The sequence below is a fragment of the Xiphophorus couchianus genome, chromosome 6, assembly GCF_001444195.1.
Source record: "Xiphophorus couchianus chromosome 6, X_couchianus-1.0, whole genome shotgun sequence".
Lineage (NCBI taxonomy): Eukaryota > Metazoa > Chordata > Actinopteri > Cyprinodontiformes > Poeciliidae > Xiphophorus > Xiphophorus couchianus.
The window spans coordinates 19,039,433-19,062,412 of NC_040233.1; the positions used below are offsets into that span (position 1 = coordinate 19,039,433).

The 22,980-nt window shown below is 37.3% G+C and overlaps 1 protein-coding gene across 3 annotated transcripts; it reads right to left on the bottom strand.

Annotated features, from left to right (window-relative positions):
* Positions 1 to 440: 440 nt before the first annotated feature.
* On the bottom strand, positions 441 to 22,581 carry myom1a (myomesin 1a (skelemin)). 3 transcript variants are annotated; one of them, XM_028020712.1, is made up of 38 exons: positions 22,444 to 22,581; positions 20,928 to 21,137; positions 17,622 to 17,762; positions 17,337 to 17,523; positions 17,081 to 17,238; positions 16,786 to 16,878; positions 16,562 to 16,650; positions 15,656 to 15,697; positions 15,254 to 15,415; positions 15,004 to 15,165; positions 14,610 to 14,751; positions 13,579 to 13,778; positions 13,449 to 13,505; positions 12,584 to 12,708; positions 11,165 to 11,348; positions 10,801 to 10,975; positions 10,429 to 10,550; positions 9,376 to 9,572; positions 9,111 to 9,237; positions 8,633 to 8,817; positions 8,432 to 8,546; positions 8,086 to 8,242; positions 7,360 to 7,466; positions 7,159 to 7,203; positions 6,861 to 6,997; positions 6,625 to 6,769; positions 6,368 to 6,427; positions 6,214 to 6,281; positions 6,000 to 6,125; positions 3,929 to 4,006; positions 3,567 to 3,654; positions 3,404 to 3,442; positions 3,130 to 3,235; positions 2,542 to 2,705; positions 2,381 to 2,417; positions 2,131 to 2,153; positions 965 to 1,020; positions 441 to 805 (listed from the first exon to the last, which is right to left on the bottom strand). In XM_028020712.1, exons 2-38 carry the CDS (start codon positions 21,083 to 21,085, stop codon positions 539 to 541), a joined length of 4,524 nt encoding a protein of 1,507 aa, XP_027876513.1. In that variant the 5' UTR covers positions 21,086 to 21,137; positions 22,444 to 22,581; the 3' UTR covers positions 441 to 538. The 3 variants fall into 3 exon arrangements, with proteins under 3 accessions (XP_027876513.1, XP_027876515.1, XP_027876514.1); XM_028020714.1 differs by lacking the exon at positions 20,928 to 21,137; XM_028020713.1 differs by lacking the exon at positions 3,929 to 4,006.
* Between the last annotated feature and the right edge of the window lie 399 nt (positions 22,582 to 22,980).

Genomic DNA, 22,980 nt, shown 5'->3' on the forward strand with positions numbered 1-22,980 from the left:
ACTATATACTGTACATTGTAGTTTGATTTGGTTTCTTTTAACTTGTCATATTATGTGGGCATGTTATATTTTTTTTATTTTACTATTAAGTAATTGTTTACTCTACCAAGTTTATTTGTTTGTATTACTTGCAGTATATTTCAATCTCTTGTCTCAATATGGAGCCATGCTTGTGTCGTTTGTGTGAGATATTGCTTTTTAGGGATGTGTGGATCTGTTTTTATACCTGATTTTGGTGTTCTTTTGCATCCTATTTTCCACATAAAGATGCACCAATGACTTGACCAGAGATCGGAATTGGCCAATTTTCTCCTGAAAATGCAAATATTTGAAAACTTGTTTTTTTCTAATTCATTGTGTAAAGTCAAAACTAAGAACTCTAATAACGATCTATCTATAAATACACAAATCAACTGCAACAACTAAAAGAGGCATGAAAATGAATGTATTCATTTAACAGCTTTATTGCACCAGCATGTGCCTTGGTAACATTATTTAGAGACAGCTCAGCAAATTATCTCCATTTTCTTCCTGACATTTAGTCTTTCTTGTCCTCTCTGCTCTCCTCGTCAGGGTTGTACACGCTGACAGTGAACTCGCCGGCCTCCTTGCCGTACTTGTTCTTCACCACGAGGGCGTATTTGCCAGAGTCGGCCGTGGTGACAGCTGCGATTGTGATGCTGGCAAACTTGCCATGCTCAAACTTCAGCTTGTAGTGGTCATCCGACACCAGCTCCTTGTCGTTCTTCACCCAGCACACCTCAGGCGCCGGCTCGCCCCACACGTTGCCAGTCAAGTTCAGGGACTGAGAGAGAGAGGAGAATTTAGTTTTACAGGTTTTACAAACATGCATTTGGCAGGAGCCTCGATCAGATTTCAAAGAAAGGAGGCACTCAAAGGGATGATACATTGATGTACAGAGGTCAATAGTATGTTTGCAGTTAACACTATTTAATTTCCTTACCTTGCCCTCCTGGATTGCAACCACATCTGGCAGGCCTCCAACAACACGAGCGCGGTCTAAGCAAGAAAAACAGGATCAAAAGCCAAGAATGTTTACCACATTTTGTTTTCCTGCTTTGCACTTTGACTCTATAAGTATTTTAAAAGATTTTTTTATTTTTTATTTGTGAAATAAAAGAGAATTTTTAATGCACAAATATTAAACCAGTGTAAAATATGTATATGTATTGCATTGTATATTTTCCAATACTTTTTCCTGGGTAAGAATGTATGAATCACTGCATCAGTTAGTATAAGTACTGGTATATAGCTCATCTGCATGATTGGGAATGTTTAACCATATTTCTCTTGACAACACACAATGAGGCTTTAGGTCAAAAGATTTTGCTGAACAATCAAGCACAGTCACACAATGGACATTAAAAACCACGTGAGAAAGCCCAGCCTGTGCTGATTTGAATAGAGCGGAATAACTCTCCAATCAGTCATGGGATTCTGGGACCTTGATTTCCAACTGAAAAATAAAGTGTACTTTGATCTGAAAAGAGGGCTTTTGGAAGAAAAACATTTTTTTTTTCCTTCACAGAGTCAAGATGATTCCGACAGTGTCTCTGTTTTATAACATAAGTGATACAACAGTGACTCCAGCTGCAGTCCACACTTTCTGAATCTTTCCCTAATTTGAAAATTTACTTCACAATTTTCTCGAGGCAATACATATCCTTATGTTTTCTAATACATTTTACCTTGCACTTAACTTTTGTTAATATGTGTGGATGCAAAACTCTGTAAAGCACAGACGTCTGTAACAATAACCTTTACTGACTTATTCCTCTTGTGGAGAGTGCCAAAAACTCTGCTGGACACCTGTTAACTCAGCGGATATCTCCATGATTGCATAGGCCACAACATGACTATAAAACAACATGCATAGATTAAAACAATTTTTTTATTAGTCTTATCTAGTTCTCTACTTGTCAGAGAAATTGAATTTTAGGTTTTTGGTAGCTGTAGACCATAGTCATCAAGATTAGTAGGAGTACATGTTTGAAATACATCACTCTGTGAGTATAAATCCAGAACGTAAGAGTTCCAATTAAACTGAGAAATGTTACATTACTTTATGAAAGACAAATTCCAGTAAGATTAGGAAGAATAATAACTTACTTCTTTCTGCAATTGCTGCTGCTCTAAAGAAAGGAAGAGACAAAAGATTGTCAGAAGTGTCTAAAAATAGTATTGGGGTTATTAATTAAGTTACATAATAATAGGAAATGTGTTGTGTTTGTCTCAGAGGTTCACAAAGTACACTGTAGGTTTGAGACAACTTTTACTATTTTTGCACATAAACATCCTTGAATACAAAACCCAGAATCGCAGAAATGAACAATGGAGTTGGATGAGTTTATTTACTTACTTGAGCCTTTGGAATTCTTCAAATGCATCCTGCCATGCTGCAAAGCAGAAAAATAACATTTATAATATAATTAGAACAAGACTAATAAAGCACAACTCAAATAGGATGTAATTTTTTTCTAATTGTAAGGAGTAATTGTCTGATTGAAAACTTTGACTTACCCTTGCCAGTCAGATCCAAGACTCTCTTTACTCCATCCTTGCCATCAAAGATATCCATGGTGTATTTGCCCTTGTCCTTCTCTGTGGGTTCATTGATCTTAAGCCAAAGCTGCTCCCCTGTGACGCCGGACTTAACTCTCTCTGAAGCTGCAATCTTGGCATCTCTGATCAAGAAATCCAGAGCAAAAAGATCAAATAGCTTCAGACGGCCTTTTTAGTGAGACTTCAAATCCAGAACACTGAAATGTGGTAGTTTTAGGGGTCAGCTTCAGTCTCTCTGCTACAATAGTTTTTTTTCCAATTCTATGTTATAATAAATAACATGTTTTGAACTAAACAGGGTTTGTTCTGATCTTTTTCTTTTCTCAACATAAATCTGAAAGTATTTTGATAATCTTTCTAAAGTGTATGTATTTATAGCATAATGTTGAGAGCGGACCCTAATAAATATAAGAATAAATTGCAGCACAAAATTATGTTCAACTGTTAAAGTGTGATGTATGTTGATCAATCCCTTGCTACTGATACAGTGGGCCAGAGTTCCTGCTTAATGCTGTGAGATATATCTATGATGTTAATTTTACATACTTGTGAAGCCAGCCGACACGCAGGTCCTCATCATAATATGTCACATTGGAGTAGAGGATGATGCCATTTTCAGAACTCTGAATTTGAATGTCACTGGAAGAATTGGCTGCAAGGAAAATAACAAAAACAGTCTCTTCTTTAACACCCTGTGGAAACTATGAGAAAATTGTTATACAATTAGATAGAGCATTTTAAGAAAATTGCACACACTGATGCACTTTTCATTTTGTATGTTTCCCTTAGGAGTTGTTCTTTAGTGTGAAAAACTACTTACCAATAACTCTGAAGAGCTCATTCATTACAGCTTGGTATCCTGGGGAAAATAACAGCAATAATTCATGTGACTTTTAAAAAAATAAAACCTTTTATGTAACTTTAACAAATCTTCACTTTTTCTCCTAATTTCCTGCTAATGAAATCCACAAAGAGTACTTCACCTGCTTCTGTAAGATTGAAGGCGCTCTTATCTTTTCCTCTCTCGTCTCTCAGGAAGACCTCGTAGATACCTGCGTCTTGCTTGGAGATCTAATATTTAAAAAAAAGTCACATAAGTATCCTTAAGGCAATAATGATTCCCCTTCCAAATTAAATTAAGTGGAACACAATATAATTCTCGAGACAGTCAACAGAATAAAAGGAACACAGTGACCAGGTAAACCGAAAAGCCAGGCTTTTCTGGCGCCCGTGATGCTGCAGGCGATAAAACATGAAATGATGGAGGAAAACATGAAAAAGGTAAGACGACGAGGACACATTGAGACATTAAGTGAAACTTATGACAGATAGATTATGTCCAGACTTTAGGCCTTGGTGGCAGGAGAACGTCCTTTGCAGATGGTTTTTTCCTTCCTTTCTTTTGCTCTTGCTTAATAACCCACTGTGAATTAGACAGATGAGACAGGCAATGCAAATGTGACTGACCGGAGCTTATGCAAAAACACCAACCCTTTGGTGTTGAGTGACGTTTGAACAACTATGATGACAGATCAATATAACTTCTCTGGCACTTTCAGTCACTTCAGTCAAAGAATCATGAGTCTGACAAAAGCAGTTACTATTCTTTAATTAAAGTGACCAGAGGAGTTACATTGAATTGAGAGTTAGAGATGAAATGAATGAATGGATGAAACACACAGATAGACCACATGCTGTAGGCTCAATAAATAGTTCCAGTCAGAAAATTGGATAAACTCATTATCAGAAAATATTTATTTATTTATTTTATTTTTGGATTTTAATGATGCATTTGACCTGTTCTTTTTTCACAGTGGTTTAATAAGGCAATATATACATTATTTATTTATTTATTTTTTGTCAAAGATCCACAAATGAATAGATTTTCTGTAATTCATAGAGGAACAAAATTACACTTAGAGTCTAAAATATATAGATAAACCTCCAGTGACATTTAGTTTACAGTTTCGAAGCTCATTACCAAGAATTTGGCATAAAATTGGCTGAATAATTGATCACTTTTATTTTTATTATTTATAGAGTTCATTTAAGTTAATTGTATGGTTTCTTGTAGCAAACAAGAAAAGCACAGTCCACAAGTTTTAACATGATTGAACAGGGAGCTTTAAGGAAAATGTTATAGAAGCTTAACATCAGCCTGCTTTTTACATTTCACTTTAAGGTTGAACTCAACATCATTGTTGAACACAAAAAAACTGTCTTTCTCTGTCATAATCTTTAGACCTTGGAAGTTGTTCTGAGCTCTGAGTTTATTCTGTGTTTTATTGTGTTTAATAAAAAATTCATTCCTGATCAGTTATTTTCCCATGTGTTCCCTTCCCAGTAATTGTTGCCATTCTTCCTCAGTAACTGGGGCACGTTCATTTTATTTTACTCATCTGTTCCTCGCAACAGTAGGCATTGTTCTAGAATTTAATCTCTTTGTTTTCAACCACTTTTTGTTGGATTCTTCTATTGTAAGCCAATTTTTTCTCAATTTGGCTTCCAGTTGGTCTCAGCCTGTGTTTTACCCAAAATGAAATCTTTTCACCATTATTCTGCCTACCTCCTGCTTATGACCCTCAGATGAACAGAAATTGGTTAGGATATTCAAAAGAAACCTGTAGTCTGCTTTAACTAAAACCTGTCATGAAGTGGAAGCTGTCAAAAGTGATCAGTTTAAATCGCCATAGGTTTGTTTTAGTGCTAATGAATAAAAAACCCACTACCTCTTCCCAAATTAACACATTCAGCCATCACTGAAAATTGTATCTGTATGTATGGAGAATCTAAATACCTTCTGGAGAAATGTCGAATATGTATACAAAATTGTGCCAGAAGCTTGCTGGCACCAAACAGGCAGAGAAGAACTTCAAAATTTAAATATTCATCCAAGAATAGAGCTGTATGTTCACATTTAAGCCTATATATATAATTTTCATAGTTTGTGGATCAAAGAAAACTGCAAAAGATTCAAACCAATTTTTCCAGTTTTTTCTTTTTTAGATGAGAACATTGTGTAATCTCTCCACCTCAGATAAATACTGTACTGTTCAAATGCTTCAGTAAAATCCAAATTTAAAATGACTTCTGTTTGAAATGAATTAGTAAATAAAACTCTGACTGGAACTGGGCTGAAAAAGATACAATTTGTCAGAAAAAATAGAACAATTTAATGTTTCTTCAGACTTCTGACTAGAAATATTTGCTGTTCTGAGTCTAGCAGTGCTTACAAGAATATACAGTATAAATATGTCTATAAAAACATATAAAATTATATTTTATTCTGTGTCAGAGGTGTATGACTAGCAGCACATTTTGTAAAGCTCTAAAATGAAAGCAGAGCTGGATCACTACAATTTTAGCTCTTAACTCATAAACACTCAACTCCTCACAATGTACACCGTCAGACTGACCTTTCCAATATTAAAGGTCAGGTCGCAGTCCTTTTTCTCGATTTTCACAGCATCCTCATCATCCTCTGCAATCTCAATGCTGTCCTTAGACCATATGATCTCAGTCACTGGTTTGATATTTCCAAGCTGTAGAAAAAGGAGGCGATCAACAAGGGTACATGAATTAAAAAGGGTAATATTGGTAGCTTTATATTGTTAAAGTTTTTTGTTTCACCTTGCATTTTAGCAGCACATCACATTCTTGAGTGACAGTAAAGCCAAGGTACTCAACAAAGTGAGGACCTGTTTATTGGAAACAGAAAATAGTTAAAGAAAAATACCAATAAGCAAAAATCTTAACATGTTACAGATAAAGCATTACTCCTTACCTTGTTTCCTGACCCATTCTGCTCTCTCAAACTCAGATTTCCTTTGTAGCTCCCTAAATTCTGGATAAAAAAAAGTGCAGATATTCAGTCCTAGACCATTTTTAAAAATCTTAGATAAACTTATCACCAACACAAAAATATAAAGAATGATCTGCTGCCCCTCAGTGGACACATGCTTTACCTGCAGAGTACCTTATTCGTCTGTCGTTATAAACCATCTGTATTTGCAGATGTCTATTATGTATTTGAGATCTTACCATCTCCAATTAGCACTAGACTTGTAGTGCCCTTAGCCTTGCCATCCACCAGGTTAAAGGTAAATGTTCCTTCATCAGTGACTTCCAGAGAGTCCATAAATAGTTCTATAAGGCCGCTGGACTTGTCGAACTTCATCGTGTATTTCTGCAGACAGGGAAGCACACAAATGCACATATTTCAGTACAAATGCTCACTAGAACAAAATATGTGCATTTATTGTTCCATTTATGCCCACCTTTCCTTGTTCAATGATGACATCATTGAAAACATACTCCACTTGGCAGGCAGAAGTGAATTTCTCCATCTGAGCCCAAAACCGCACACAGCCTTTCTCAAGCAGCTCCATGGCCATTTCATTCTTGAAGGGAATAACTAAAACATTGAACAGGTAATTGAGCAACCAAGCACATAAGGAATGACTTGACTAGTTTTGTGCAGTGTTAGTAATATCTTAGACTGTCTCTATAAGTTGTTTTTCCAATTTATATCTACATGAATGATAAATGATATTTGAGCTAAGATTTAATATTCACCAGGGAACTTGTGTTCATGGCTAAGGTCCAGGAGACGCAGGAGGGCTGTCAAACAGGAGAACAGTAAGACAGGGAAAAAAAGTTGAATAATATCCATTCAGTCAGCCACACACATCCTGGTGTATGAAAATAATATCAAGCAGCTGTTCAAGCAGGCTAGGACAGACAAGTATGCACTGCCAAGACTGTGGGCTGACTCACCCTCCTCAGTGAGAATGTAGCTAGAGGAGATGCCTTCGGTGTTGGTGACCATACAGGAGAAGGTGCCCAGATCCTCCATAGAGAGACTGTTAAAGATAGCTCTGGATCTAAACACAAGGCAACAACCATGGGAAGTGAGATAAACAAAGGAGCTTTACTCATTTAGGCTGATGAGTCAGATATGTTGGAGAAACACAGTGAAAAGTTCACATACTGTACATTCATAATGTACATAAGATTTATGCATGCCATAAGTTTCTCTTAGGGATGGATTAAGATTAAGAATGGATTTAGAGCTGATTAAGAAATACAGCTCCAGTGGTTTTAAAAACAAAATATGTACATATATCAATTGCTTTTTGATTTATTGTCTCTTTGCAAGTTGCATTCTTCTTGACTTCAAACTCTCATGAGCCATCAACAAGCAACAAACAAATTTAAGTGGGCTCTACTAATTCTCTCAAGAAGTCAAATACCTAGCCAAAATTATACAAGAAACCTATTCAACCCATACAACAAGCATGTGTACAGGGTGCAGTTGAGGAGAAAACTATGAGGACTGGAGACAGCTTGTTCAATCAATCCTTATTTTAAAGTCAAAATCAAGAAAATTTGAAATGCATGTAGAAAAGCTTAAAATTATTCTGATATTCATGCCAAAGATAAGTGTATATAAGCTCCTTGCTGGAATCGTGTGTTGGACTCAATCACAATGAGGACACATACTTGCCGCCCTGGGTGGCAATAGTGAGACGAGATGTGTCTGTGATTTCCTGGTAGTTCTTGAACCAGACAAACTGTGAGCCTTCTTTCATCTCAGAGCATTCAAAAATCATAGAAATGACACCGTTGTCATCAACATCCACATAAATCTCCTTGGTGCCTAAAAGAAATAAGACCAAACAAAATAGTCAGTTCAGCAACAGATCATCAAAATGTATGTAACTGCAAACATAAAATGTCAAAGCTTGCATTTGTACCAAGCAATATGTTTTTTCTCTATATTTCTAACTTGACATGTGCAAGAATCAAGTGAGACTAAATGTGTGACTTAAATATTAATTGCACTCACCAGGGCGAGTCTGGGCCAGAATTGGACCCAAATCTTGGGAGGGTTTTCCAACTCCAACAAGATTCTGAGAACGCACACGGAAGACGTAGGCTGTTCCTGCTGTCAGCCCAGTCACCTAATTTAGCACAAAAAGAGTCGGAAAGGAGGCACTTAAAAACAGTATGTTTCATTCCCTCATCTAACTATGCTTATTTTATTTACCTTCATGAACTTTCCCTTGTTGGTCTTCTCATGCACAGCCTTCCAGCCTTCCTCGCCTGCAGACGCGTCCTTGATGTCCAGGTAGTAGCCGTTGACGGGGCTGCGTCCATCAAACACAGGAGGTTCCCACAAGACCACAACAGAGGTGTCACGAACCTCCATCACATAGAGACCAACAGGGGGTCCTTGGAAGATCAAAAACCAAAGTTGTATCGCTTGAAGAATTTTTCTTCAACAGGAGACTATTTTACTTATACTTATTCTTACAATGCATACCTATTTTAAGTAGAAATTTCTTAAAAGACTGAGGAATATTAGGTATTTAGCATGAGGCAAGAGAAAGAACTAAATCCAATCATCTTAAATCAGATTAGATGTTAGATTACTCCTCAAAATGACTGATAAATTTTCACTGAATCAGATTAAAGGTTAGGCAATCAATCATCTTTTTTTGCCTTATCAAACTACAATCTTGTACCTGGAATAGTAATGGTCCATTCCTTGCACTCCAAACTTGCAGTGGGCAGAGAGGGTTTACTCACACCTGCCATGTTCATTGCACGGACTTGGAACTGATAGAAGACGTTTTCCTTCAGGTTCTCGGCCTAAAGGAACATAACAGATCAAGATGCAGATTACGCAGAGCCACTCTTTTAAACTAATCAAGTCAGTGATGAAGATGTTTGCACTTGTGAACAGCAAGACAATAAGTAAACCGCTTGACATTTTCAGTATGAATTTACCTTATAGGAAGTTGTGGTTAGAGCCTTTTGGTTCATTTCATGCCATTTTCCATAAATGTTCCCCTTCACTGTTCTGTAATCCACAAAGTATCCTCTAATGTCGGCTCCTCCGTTGTCAGTGGGTGCAGTCCAACCCAGAACCATGTAGTCCTTCACGGCTTCCAGTAGGTTCACATTGGTGGGGCTTGCAGGTACAGCTGCCGTCAGCAATAGTGGTGAGACAAAAATGATTAGAGATACCTTTTTATTTAAAAAAAAAAAAAAACAACAACAAAAACAAAACAATAAATCAACAAACTTTTTAATTGCCTAAGTGTTTTAATCTTTGTGATATTGAATGTTGCAATTTTTAGGTCATCTTAAATCATAAGTCACCAGTGAAGAGGCAAATACTTTCTGGACACACAAAAAGTACAAAAGCTATTGGTTATGAGCTTCACACACAGATGCAACACACTGTTTTGAGAGTTGCTTAACTGGGTAAAATACTTACTCTCGAGGGCAGAAAGTCGGCAAGTGTCATTCTAAGAAAATTACTGGAGACAGGCGGGACTCTCCACAGGAACATGCTGTTTCAAAACACACTGCTTTAGCCTTCAGCTTGGTCATGCACCAACAGGCTCCCTGAAGACTTATCAAACAGTAGAACAAAACTCCAGCAAAATCCAGTTAAAAAGAAATCAATACTGACATGTAGTAAAGCATCTTAAAACATTAGCTAATGTCTTTGCCTAAAGAAGGCAAAGAAAATGGGCGGAAATGGTTGCATGTAGAGTTAGAAATGACTTTTTCCTCATGCAGACACATGCTGCATTAGTATTCAGTAAATGCATTTCTGTTGGCAGCTCAGGGGAGTTAAATTGTGAAGTGATGGTAAAAGTAAAAATACATCCTTTAAGGGAGTTCTTCAGCAGGATTTCTCTTTTAAATATTTAAATGAGTCAGTAATTATTTAAACCCATCCCAGCAGGCAGGAGAGCGGGTCAAAGCGTGGGCCGAATATGACAGGGTATGTGAACAATGGAGAAATCATTTGTAAAAAGTTGCACTCACAGATAGCAGCCTGTACAAGCACGGCATCAGAATTGGAGGAGTTCTGGCTATATCCAGCAGCGTTCACCGCCTTTACTCTGAACACGTAGTTGGACCCTGTGGTGAGGCCGTGGCACACAAACCTGAAAGGAATACATTTCAACCAGGTATATTTTATTGATATATTCTGCTGGCCGCCAAGGAGCACTTCTCCTCTGGGGGAAGAATATCTATTAGGATTCAGCTGTAAGGTCATGTGCAAATTCTGGGTAGTTCTTTTGCAGTGGAGACACACTTAAAATGGATTGCCCAAAACTATGAAAGCAACTGTAGGACATATCCCAAGACTAATTCTAATTTCTGTGGCTTTGAGGAAAAGCAAACATTTCCCACCTGGTCTGCTTGACAGGTTTATTGTTGCAAGGCATCCACACATCAGTTCCCGTCACACTAGATTCAATGTAATAGCCAACCAAGTGCTTTACATCCTTAGATGCCCCCCAGGTGACAACCACTGAGGTATCTGTGTTCCTGGTGGCCACTGGATTGCCTGGGGCAGAGGGAAGATCTGCAGGAAAATAAAAGACACAAAATGCGTATCTTAAAGGATGTCACTTATCGAAATTCTATAAAGATGAAGCACTTGGATCAGAAACAGGACTGGCATAAACTACAGATATTATCCTGTTAAATAATGCAGCAGGGTTCTCTGTATGCAAAGTCTGTAGTGATGCGGCTGCAAGTTTTGTCAGCTCACCAAGTTTGTCACCAACTATGGTGTCTCCAGTGGGTACGGAGGGCTCGCCCACGCCAGCGGAGTTGCAGCATCGCACACGGAAGTTGTATGATTTACCCTCTGCCAGGTCAAAAATCGCAAAGCGAGGGGACTTCACTGGCATCCCAGTGTTCACCCTCTGCCAGGTGTCTGTCCCTTGAATACACTGAGAACAGAGAGCAGGAAAACTTTTAAAGTTGAAGTTTGAAGAGAGTGCTTTTGCTTATAAAAAGCTAATTATGTTATATTCAGCCATATTCTGTTGGAGGTTATTTCACTGTGAAAGACCCGTGGCCTATCCAGTGTATAATGTGCCTCTAAGCCCTTAAGTCCTTGAGATATTCGCCAATTAATCCCAGAATAAAAACCTTTCACACATAATATTTGCTGGCTGACTAAGGGGAAAACAATGTCTCATCTCTTGAGGGGTTTGCTTCCTATGCTAAATGAACTTAGATGTGTGTTCAAATTGGTTTTCTTTGTCAACAATATAACAGTACTGACAAAAAATAGACAGATAGATAGATAGATAGATAGATAGATAGATAGATAGATAGATAGATAGATAGATAATCAATATACAACACCTGCTGAAGTGTGATAGATTTGTTCCTAAGCAACAACAAGCTCAATATCTAATGTCACAATGGTCCATATAGTTATATATGAAGGAATCAAATATTCATGTACTCTCCTAATAGTTTGTTGTTATCAAACCAGAACAACACAGTGTTTATTTGTGATATACCTTTGTATTTGATTAAATGCAATTATTTTATTATTGGCTTGTATTGCAAGTAGTAATTTGTCTGGTACTGCAACACACCAAATTCCTCGGGTTAATCGACTTGAAACTAAAACTCAACTCGGGTGTGATGTGTCATGAAGTGGTTCGGTGAAGGGTGGTGAGGCAGACGCAGCGGACCCAGGTAAGATGAATTTGGTGATTTAATGATGAAACTCACAGTCCAAAACAACGAACAGCAGGCACATGCACACATCGACAACAAATTGACAACGACAAATAAGCTAGACATTGACGAGGACCCGACGAGGAACAAGGAATACAGGTGGAGTTAAATACACGGGAGGGTAATCACAGAAACGAGACACACCTGGGAACAATCAAGGGGAGGACAGGACAACGAAGAGACTTAAGGACACAGAACACTCTAAATAAACAGGGAAAAACACAGATCCTGACATGATGTCATTCCCATATAGAGGACAAATGAATGAAAGCAGCAAGAATGTCTGAAACAATCAATTGGAAACCTGGGAATATGCATATTGTGGAAAGATAATAAAAAACCCATTGCAGGAAAGATTATTAGAAATCCAAATGAAGTGACAAATAAGACTAGCATAAAGGACAAGCAACTATATGAAAAATGTTCTTACTTTCTCAATGTAATACATGACTCCCTCATGACCCCTTTGCTCTGGGGGCTTCCAGGCAAGCACCACATAACTCTTGGTGGCCTCAGTGACCACAACATCAGTAGGTTCTCCAGGAATCACACCCACTGTGTGTAAAAAAAAACACACTCATGGTTTACTCCAAAATGGTAATCTAGACTTACGTATGGTAACTGGTTGGCACAACAGATGACTCAGTTAAAATGAAAATAGCAAGCGTCCTAGTTGATGTTTTATCAACACTAGCAGTAATGTAGAATTTAGTTTTCTTTAGACGTTTTAGTTTTATAGATAGAAATGAGCCAACACTTTAATATGTATACTTAAAATCTGAAATATTTTAAATAGTCCACCTCTGTTTGCCTAGAATTTGATCCAACCAAAGCATTTGCTGGATGTTTAAAGCTGGTTTGGGCAGACACATTGTGTTGAGTTGGTGTTTGCAGAACTGAAAATTTTGATCTTTGAGAAGGGAGCTTGCAGTAAAGAATGTAATTAGAGGACAAAATATTTAGCAGTAATACTGTATATTGAAGAAATATATGCTGGGTCATGATCTGAGTTACATTATCTTAAACTTTACATTTTACATTTTTACATTACTATTTACTATTTAAAAAGTCAATGTTAGGTCACATTAACATGACAGGTGGTCTAAATTACGGCCCTGAAAGGCTTTCTGAAATTTATTTGCTAAAATGTAAGACATTAAAGGAGATGCAACAGAATGTGCAAAAAAGTTCTGTGGGTTAATTTCAAGTTTATTTTGACTAAATTAGAAATCAGTAGTGGTGATTCCCAGATTTACTCAACTTTATCAGGAAAAAAATCACATGAATTGTTATACCAGTGGGTTCCTCTTCTGTGAACTTGATCACCCCAGTCCAAGGTGCCAGTGGTCCAGCTGTTATGGAGAGGACAATCATCAGCAATTTACATAGAGAAGGGTGTTAACAGGTTTCTTTTATGTCTCAAACCTCTGAGTCGAGCTCGGTCTGAAGGATCCATGGCAACCACAGGATCAGAGATGCGGGATGGACGACTGACTCCCACGTTGTTAAAGGCACGCACCCTAAAGACATAAGAACGCCCCTCCACCAGCCCTGTAACAGGGAACCGGGCGTACTTGACTGGGGCATCATTACACTGAGCCCAGTGATGGGTGCCCACTTCACACCTTCCAACACAAAACACCAACATATATGCATGTCAGTTGTTGAAATAGCTTTTTCTAAAAGAAACCTGCTGGCTTACAGTGCTCTGAAAAAATATTTACCCCTTTACAGATTTCTTTGGATTTCCTTTTTTTGTAACATTTAAAATATATATTTTAAATCTTGAACACATTTCAATATCATACAGAGATAACTGGAACAAATACAAAAAGCAAATTTCCCTTTAAGGCAGCAGCTTGGGATTCTCCTGTAGGAGCTTCTCCAAGTGAATAGGGAACAGATGGATGGACGGATGGATGGACTGACCACTGTCAGCAGTGGGGTTTTTTGTCTAGCAGCTCCCCAATAGATACATTTTTTATCCAGTACTCTTCATTATAATTTAATTAATAACACTAAAATTAAATAAGGCAAAAGAGAATTGCATTCCTTTAGGGGTTTTGGGGGGGTTTTGTGACCTCCAGATGAGTCATTGATGCCCCTTTAGAGTAGCTTTGGTTAGCATGTTACTCCTAAGAAGGTTCCCCACTTTTCCATTTCAGGTGTGTATGATATTTAAATTTCAGTCAAAATTTGAAACATTTAAATGTGATGAAAAATCAGGGTATTCCATGGGGTCAGATATTTCTACAGCACTGTGACAACTGAACAACTGGAAGAAGTAAACAGTTATAAATCAAAGAAGTTTGGACAAATGTCAATACAATAAATACTTTTTGTGCGTATTTCAATATAAATACAAGTTTCTTGTGTGCTCTAAACGCAGAATGAATTTTAATTACTGAGTCTTTTTTCACAGATATTTCCAGTAAAATACATTAAAGCTAAGCAACCTGTCGATGTAGTATCCGAGGATGGGGCTGCTGCCCTCCACTGCTGGCTGCTTCCAGGTTACCACCACATAGTCCTTGTTGGCATCGTGACAACACACATCCAGGGGGGCCACGGGAACCCCCTCAAGCTCCACATCAGCATCTGGTAAAGCGAGAAACGCACAACCATGTCAACGGATCCACTCATACTTGTGGTGTTTCTAAATTAGGTGGATCTTCAGTATGCTCTCAGGTTTCATTGCCTCACTTACAGTTAATATGGCCTCACTGTAACTAGCTGAGATGCAACACATTATGGTCTAAGCATTATGGTTAGCAGAAAAATTATCTCTGTTCAAAGGCTGAACTTTTATTTTGCCATAACATTTCCAGGCAATGAATTTAGGTACTTTACCTTTGACAAATACATAGGCTGAGTAGGAGTCAAAGCCGGATTTTGTGTTGACGCGCAAGGTGTACATGCCCTCATCTTCCTTGTTAAGGTGGGTTAGAGTGAGAGTGGCGCGTTCTCCAGACCAGTGTGTGTGCACCCACTTGGAGGGCTTCAAAGGTACAGCTGACAAGAAAAGCAAAAATAAATGACTATTACACTTTGCTTTAAAACAAAGACAAAAAAGTTACTTGCATTTAATCTTCTAACTTACAGTTTCTGTACCACACAACTTCAGGCTGGTACTTTTTCACAGTGGGAAAAATGATGACAGTGCAGCCCAGACTCAGTGTTTCCCCCTCACAACCAAAGGCCACTTCAAATTTGTCAATAATGCTTGTATGAAAAGTAACCCCATGCTCAGGGCAAAAACCATCTGAAAACAGAGAATAGATACCATCAAATATTATTTTTTAAAATTATGTCCTATGTTTTCTTCCACTATTTGTGGTCAATGATTGTAAAATACAAATTATGCTCTATAGAACAGAAGACACATAAATGTAGAAGCTTGTTATCATTGTAAGCATTTTACAGTAAAAATAATAATAAATAGTCATTTAAAATCTTTTTTTTTAAAGCTAACGTGCAAATATTACATAAAAATTTGTCTTACGTGGTTTGGGATCAAATGGACCTTCTTCTCTATCTTGGAACCCTGTGAAGAAATTTAGATCTATAATTTTGTGTGACAAAAATTCTTGCAGTATAACAAACTAAATTCACAAAAATGAATTTCCACTCTCTAATTTTTTCTTGACAACTGGCCATTTAACAATATTTGATTCCTGAGAAAAATGCTCTTATAAGCAGCTGTCCATGCAGCAATAGTTTCTAGCACTTCCACATACAAGTATGCTTAGATACAAGAACCTTTCAGCTTATATATTAGCTCAGTTGTGCTGGAATAGCCAAAGCAGCAGCATATGTTGTTACTCAGAGATCTTCGTGGTGGAAGTACATATTTTTATGGCATCATTAGCAACACAAATGTTGTTAATGACAACATAGGTAGATAATATCTGACTATTATCTACCTATATTATAGGTAGGTAACTACAAAATAGGTTATCATATACATTCATTAAATATGACAAAAAGTATGGGTTTGCATAATCTTTTGACACAGTAAATAACAGAAACAGTGCTAAGTTCACTAGCTGCTAAAGTGCTAATGCTAGCCTGTACAAAAACAGGGTGTGTTATTGTTTATTTTGCCGTTTGTGACAAAACTACTATTTTTCATTTTATTAGGATCTTTGTTTATGAGAGACTAAGATGTTCTTTGGTGCTGCTTCATTCTCTAAATCTATTGCTTTTGTTGAAATAAAAGCAAAAGGTACATCCATCTGCCACAAAAATGGAGAAAAGGGTTATTGTGGCATTCATAGCCCCCATCTGATGATGATGCTTGGAAATGTAGCAAATGACGCAATTATAGATCTCATCTTTTATCTTTAATTCCAGGAGTCATTAGCTGCAGCTAAGAAAGGTAGAACTACATGTAAAAGAAAACACCTACTTTTGACAACAACAGTAGCTGCAGAGGAAGCTTCCCCTTTCACATTGAGAGCGGAGACATAATACTGAGCAGTGTCCAAGAAATCGCAACTAAAAATAAAATGCAAGAAATGAGCAGTCTGTTTACATTTGACAAAGCAGAAGGTTGAACATGTGGATTATTTGCATAATGGGTGATTGATTGGAGCTGAAGCAATGCAGAGTGTGAGGTGAATGATTACCTACTTCTTGATCTCCAAGGAGTGCATGTTGTAAGTGCTTTCGGCTGTGTACTTCTCAGGATGGGCCTTGGCATCGATCAGCACATTGTTCTTATACCTTCAAAGCAGTTTTAAGATTTTCATTAACTTTTGTAATTTATCTTTCTGACATGAAATTAATGTGTACAGTTTTTATGCTCTGGTTTTTGGGGGTGGGGGGATGGGGAGGACATTGTTTCCTTTGAATTTCCACATGGTAGCTGATTGTTGTGATCAGCCTATTGTAATAATAATGCTACTAAACTTAAACTGTAACCTACCAAGCAATCCTTGGTTTTGGCCATCCGGCCACGGTGCAGTGCAGCCTGACTGTTTTGCCCTCCCACACAGTCTGTCCACGGGGCTTGACAATAAACTCCGGAGGGTGCGTCAGCCTATCTGGGTGCATTTTCTTACGAAACTCTGACCACTCCTCCAACTTCACCACGATGGGGATCCCATGTTGGGATGGAAAGAGTAAATAAGAATTGGCTTTGTGAGTCCCAATTAAGTGAAAACAGAATAAACAGGACTTACCGCTCTGTCAAATTCCATGCGCTCTGCTGATTCCCTGACATGCTTTGATCTTGTTTTCTTTTCAACCTTTACCTCCATGGCCTCCCTGGCCTCCCTGACAAACAGGTTCCTCATTGCCACATAGTTAATACCCTCCTCTGTAACATCATCCTCCTGAGCCTCCATCAGTCCCCGTACGACGTCATGGCTAAAGAAAACCAAAACCACGAGGATGTGAAAGCAGAAAAATTACTTCAAAATGCATTTAGTGTTTAATAAAATCAACACCGGATTTCTTGTACTCACTTTGCTCTAAACATAGGAATGACGTAGCCTATTACTTCTTTGTCCTTGTCCATGGCCAGGTAGGTACGTTTGGCTCTTTTGGGTAGCGGGCTCAGTTTAACCACCTGCTGCCCCTTGTCTGTCTTCACAGAGGTCTTCAGGCTTAGAGGTAGGAGATGACATCCAAATTAAAAACAGTTTGTCAATAAACTGCTGTATAAAGGTGGAGATGTTATAAATAAAGGACAAGACATTTTCTTTGAATTCAAAGCTTGCTGTTGGGTTTTTTATGACTGAATTGACATAATTCAATGTCCAAAAACAAGATCTAAAGTTGTGAATTTTGTGTTTGTCCCACACTGGTTGCAAACACACAAGAAGGAAAGGTTTGTAAAAAATATCTTTGCAGAAATTCTCCTAATAAAATCAAGCACATTCATTTAACTAAATCCCCAAGCAAAGCTGTGTGGAAAATATAAATTATTCACCATTAGACAGAAGTAAGGCAGGCAACAGTCGCAGATAGATAAAAAAAAAGAATCAAAATGAGAAATATTACATATCACTACAAATTCTAAAAAATATTCTTATCAGTTTACAAAAGACTTGAAGGGAAAGTTGAAAGTTTACCAAAAAATTCTTGTCTAAGAACTGAAACATTAAATCAGCTTATGAAGTACTGCTAGAATTTTTTTAAAAGCTCTGATCGATTTTGATATGAGGAATGTAGTGTTCTATTCAGGGCTGCACACCATGAGTGGGGACACCATAAGACAAAAAGGACCTTAGCATAGAACAAGTTTGAAAAGTATGATATAATGAATCTGCACATATTTGGACTGAATTATGCTTTCTAGATGCTTTTAAAATCCCCAAAACTCTATGTAAAAACAGAAGACATTTAGTTTTCCAAAATGTATTGTTTAAATCTGTCTAGCTCATATATTTATCTCTCTATATAAAACAATACAAGGAATATTTGTTCATTCTTAATGTTTCTGACATCTAATAAATGGTTTTTCCTTGACAAGAATGAATTGTCAGGTAATAAATTATGTGTTTGGTTGTGTTTTGGGGGAGGCAAAAGGAGCGACCTGCCCAGGGCAACATTTGTGGAAGAACCACCACTGGCTGTGATGTAAGTTCCACTTTTTAAACTGCCAGCTGACACATTTCTTTGTAAAAATAAACACAATCATCCAAAAAAGTAAAAAAATAGAAAGAAAAGCTGCAGTGCATTTCTGAAATAACTCCACTTGCTCATTGGCCTTATGTATACCTCCTTAAATAAACATGCTTGTTACATAAAGCCATCTAAAACCAATTCTCCAGTCCTACTCAGAAAAGATGTTGCATTTACTTCCACCCTCCAGACCCTGACTCGACACTACTCTCTGACTCATTTTCCTCTCAGACTTTCTTTTTGTTTGCAGGGTTTATAAATGGAACAAAAACTAGCGGATATGAAGCGTGGTGTAAAGGTCCACTTTAAAGCCTTGCTTTCACTTAAAATATGCCTTCCTCTCTCTAGATGGCTTAACGCAGGGTTGGATATCTGTTTCAGACTTTCAGGATCATGGTCACGCAGTATGCTGGGTGCAAGTCACAGGAAAACATCTGAAGTGAGTGCGTTAAGAAGTTATTTCCGCTGCTGACTCACAAGGTGCACTGAATGGGCACTCAGGGGCATAAAAAGTTTTTAGCTTAAAGTCTAAGAAGAAATTATGTTCCACTCAGTCACATGAATTCTATAGGGGGAAATATTTTCACCCTAAAGAAAATTAGAAACAGAATGTAGTTCTAGAAGCATAAGAGCACGTACAGCCAGTATCGTACAGCTGCAGTGGAATTATTTACAACAGAGTTAACCTTTAATGGGGGTTTGGGAAAATTTCCAGTCTTTCATAGAGTGTATTTACAGTTGGCCTGAAGGCAATGCTTCATGTCAAAGAGTTCAGAAATAGCTCAGTTGTCTATGAATACAGCTGGCAGCTCTCAGTTACAGCTGAAATTCTTTCCCTGACCTCATTTAGAAAGCAACATGTCCAGCATGTACATGAGCCCCACTAAGCTTAAAACAGACAACAAAAAACCATCTTCCCCTGAGTTACAAGGTGAGTGCTGGTGGCACAATGGTGTCATTATATGTACCAATGTACCAATCAAGTACCAAGGGTGTAAGAAAATGGATGGACGGCTGGATGGATGTACCAATCTCTAATAATGTGGTTTAGCAATTGTAAATCCATTGACTTTGCATAATGAAGCCTTGATGTCTTAAAATGCCTAGAATTAAAACAATTATATGTTGTCTGAAAGATTAAGGTAATGTTTCCACCATATCTGAGAACAGCAATACTGATAACAACAGTAATTATCTGTTTGGTGTGTTGAGCATTTCCAAGCTGACATCTTAAAACCTTTATTCCATAATGTAAAGTTGTAAATGTAAATGCAATGTAAATGTAAAGTACTTTTATTTAAGCCTTTCCTTTGAAGAAGGGAAGAGTTGTTTTATTTTATTCATTAGTATAACTGCATAGAGTCAGCAAACACCTTTTCATATTGCTCTACTCCACTCACAGTCATTCTAAAATACAGTAACAAAACAGGTAAATTAGTCTGAAATATAGATTTTAATACATTACATATAGAGATGTCTAAAACTAGGAATAATAGATAACAAATTAATGTCACAACTGTTGTTATAGCAACTGCAAGATTCAGTGTGGAGACAAGGACACGTTTTAAAAATCATCAAAAGATACATTTTAATCTGATTAGAAACTTAATTACAACACAGTAAACTAATCTAATTTAGGCCATCAGGTTTAGTAAATATGAACATAACTTTATTGAGTTGTTAAGACAAGAGTTTCAGAATTATGACAGTAACAGAATGACACCATAAGCACAACTAAAAGAATGAATAACCAGTTTTTAGATTTGAAAGGGAAAAACAACTCAACAATATATCTTCATAAATTTGGATTGTAAATGTTCAAATAGTGAATCTTGCTAAAAAAAAAAAGAGAGTATTTGCTAAAAGAATATTCTGACCTGGTTTTAAGGAGAAAACACTGTTTTAAAAAAATAAATGAGAAAGAACTCTGAGTTAGAAAAAAAACTTGTTCTTTCTGCACTAAGGTGCACCTCAAACTGCTTGCTTAATCATACCACCAGACTCCAAGTAAAAATGCAAATATGTCTAGGAAGCTGCATTTTAGGCACCTTGATTAAAGGTGGATAGCAACCCATATCCAAAGAAGTTTGCTTTAGCTTATTTCTTGCTGTTATTTAGAGACTATATTACTTTGAGCCTCTTACCGATGGCTGCTGGTCTTGTGAGTTGAGAAGGCCTGCTTGCTAACAGATGACCTGGTGCTCAGGTAATAGCTGCTCTCATAGTGCTGCTTCTCCTCCAGCTGTTGATGCAGCTGCAGCTTCTGCTGCTGCTTCTGAGTCACTTGCACTGATCCTGACATCCCGAAGGGCCGCTCCGCCAACTTACAATGGCTGCCCTCTAGTTTACCCACTCTGTAAATCAATCTCACTGTTATTACGATAAACTGATTTCTGAGCTGGAGGTTAGGGGAAAGCAGAGCATGATCATTAGGAATTAGAAAGGATGGTTTAGGGAATTAGTGACTGATAAAAACACGTTGTTTTCTTTTTCCAAGTCGGGGTTATGAATGGTTATGTTTTAACAGTTGAAGGGTTAGCTCTGCCCAGGATCTACCTCTACTGTGTTAAATGAAGCAGCGAGTTATAAATGAACTGCAGCAGAAGTTTTCAACATTCACTATTTTTATTTTGTGGTAGTTTAATTCAGAAAATCTCCAGAAGAGGAAGATAAATCACAAAAATACTGTGATATTTATCTCTACTATGGTTAAAAGCTATTCAATTATCGTGTTTAATGTAATGTATATATGTATATAATGTATGTATTTTTATGAAGAGGTCTTTTTATTAGCTTATTAATACAGAAAAGAAGTACATAATGAAATCATGGACACATTACAGAATAGTTTTGCAGAGTTCAGGCCCATATGTCATTTAGTGGGTAGGGGTCTAGCTAGTGGTCGTTCCTACTGAGTAAACTATCAAAAAAGATAAGCTAAAAAAAAGAAAGTAAGAAAGATAATATGCAGACATTCTGAGAAAAATGCTCAACTTAGGCATAATGCCATAAAAAGTGTGAAGAATTAGTCAAGTCTCTTAGGACAAGCTGTCATAAATATGACAGCATAACATTACACACAGTATGAGACACAAACATAAAGTGAGCCACAACAATGTCAAAAACCCCCTGCAAAATACCACTAGAGACACAAGTAACAACATTGTCAGGAAACTATTTTGTATGATGTTTCTTAGGGCAGAGTTTCAGGATAAACTAGAACAAATTGGAGACAAATGATCCCAGGATCCTTTGTTTCATAATCCCTTAATGGTCACAATAACTGGTTAGTAACTAATAAGTAACTAATGAATGGCTTGACGGATTGAAAAAATGCATGTAAAGTTTGTTCACAGTGATACGTTTAAACTGAACTATAAGCAGAATCAGCAGCCTAGACCATGTTATAATTATGTTATTGTAAATCAAAGACATGCAATTCAGAATATGATTCTAAAACAAACAAGACTTTGTTAGAGAGGGGCATAATTTAAAAAATAAATTAACATGTTCTTAAAGATCAATTAACCAGTTATTGAAAACTCATGACACAAAAACAAGGCCCATTGCAAGTATTGGAAATTTACAGACACAAACAAGACAAACCATAATTTAATGAAGTTAATGGAACTTAAAAAGAAGATACAAGCCTTTACTTACCACCAACAAAAATTTACCAGTCCACAACAAGAAGAAAATGTGTTTTATTCCAAACAAACAAGCTCAGATCCAGCAAAAGCAGTAGGGTGAGGGTCAGTGGACAGGACAGCAGTCCACTGAGCAAAAATAAGGCTGCCACTCGGCAGAAAGAGCAAGACACCGTCAGGACCTTTTAAGGTGAGGGCAGCTTTAAATTTAGACCATGAGAAGGGCCACAGGAACCGCAGTGCCTGCCCCTCAGCTGTTCCACTGTACTTCAGAGACATGTTTAAAACACCTCTAGTGCTGTGCCTGAAGCACAATCATGTGAAACTTCACAATCACATTCCAATGAAAGACACAAGACCATTTGTTCACTAAGCTAATTTATGTCTACCTTTCCGGTCATGTTTATCACCCTTACTGTTAGCATTTAACATTAAGCTATGTTGCATCATACATTTGGATCACAAAAATGTATATTTCTTCTTTCACTTGGATGTGTGAAGAAGTCTAAAAGCTATGACTGCTTAAAACAAGTTTACTAAAACACATAGC

Bases quoted from the DNA above. Each gene is read 5' to 3' on its own strand.
- myom1a (XM_028020712.1), bottom strand. From the start codon at position 21,085: ATGTCAGGATCAGTGCAAGTGACTCAGAAGCAGCAGCAGAAGCTGCAG. The intron at 15,416-15,655 runs GTAAGACAAATT...CTCTGTTTTCAG, and splicing joins TCCATTTGATCCCAAACCAC to ATGGTTTTTGCCCTGAGCAT. The intron at 3,443-3,566 runs GTGAAGTACTCT...TATTTTCCCCAG, and splicing joins CTTCAATCTTACAGAAGCAG to GATACCAAGCTGTAATGAAT.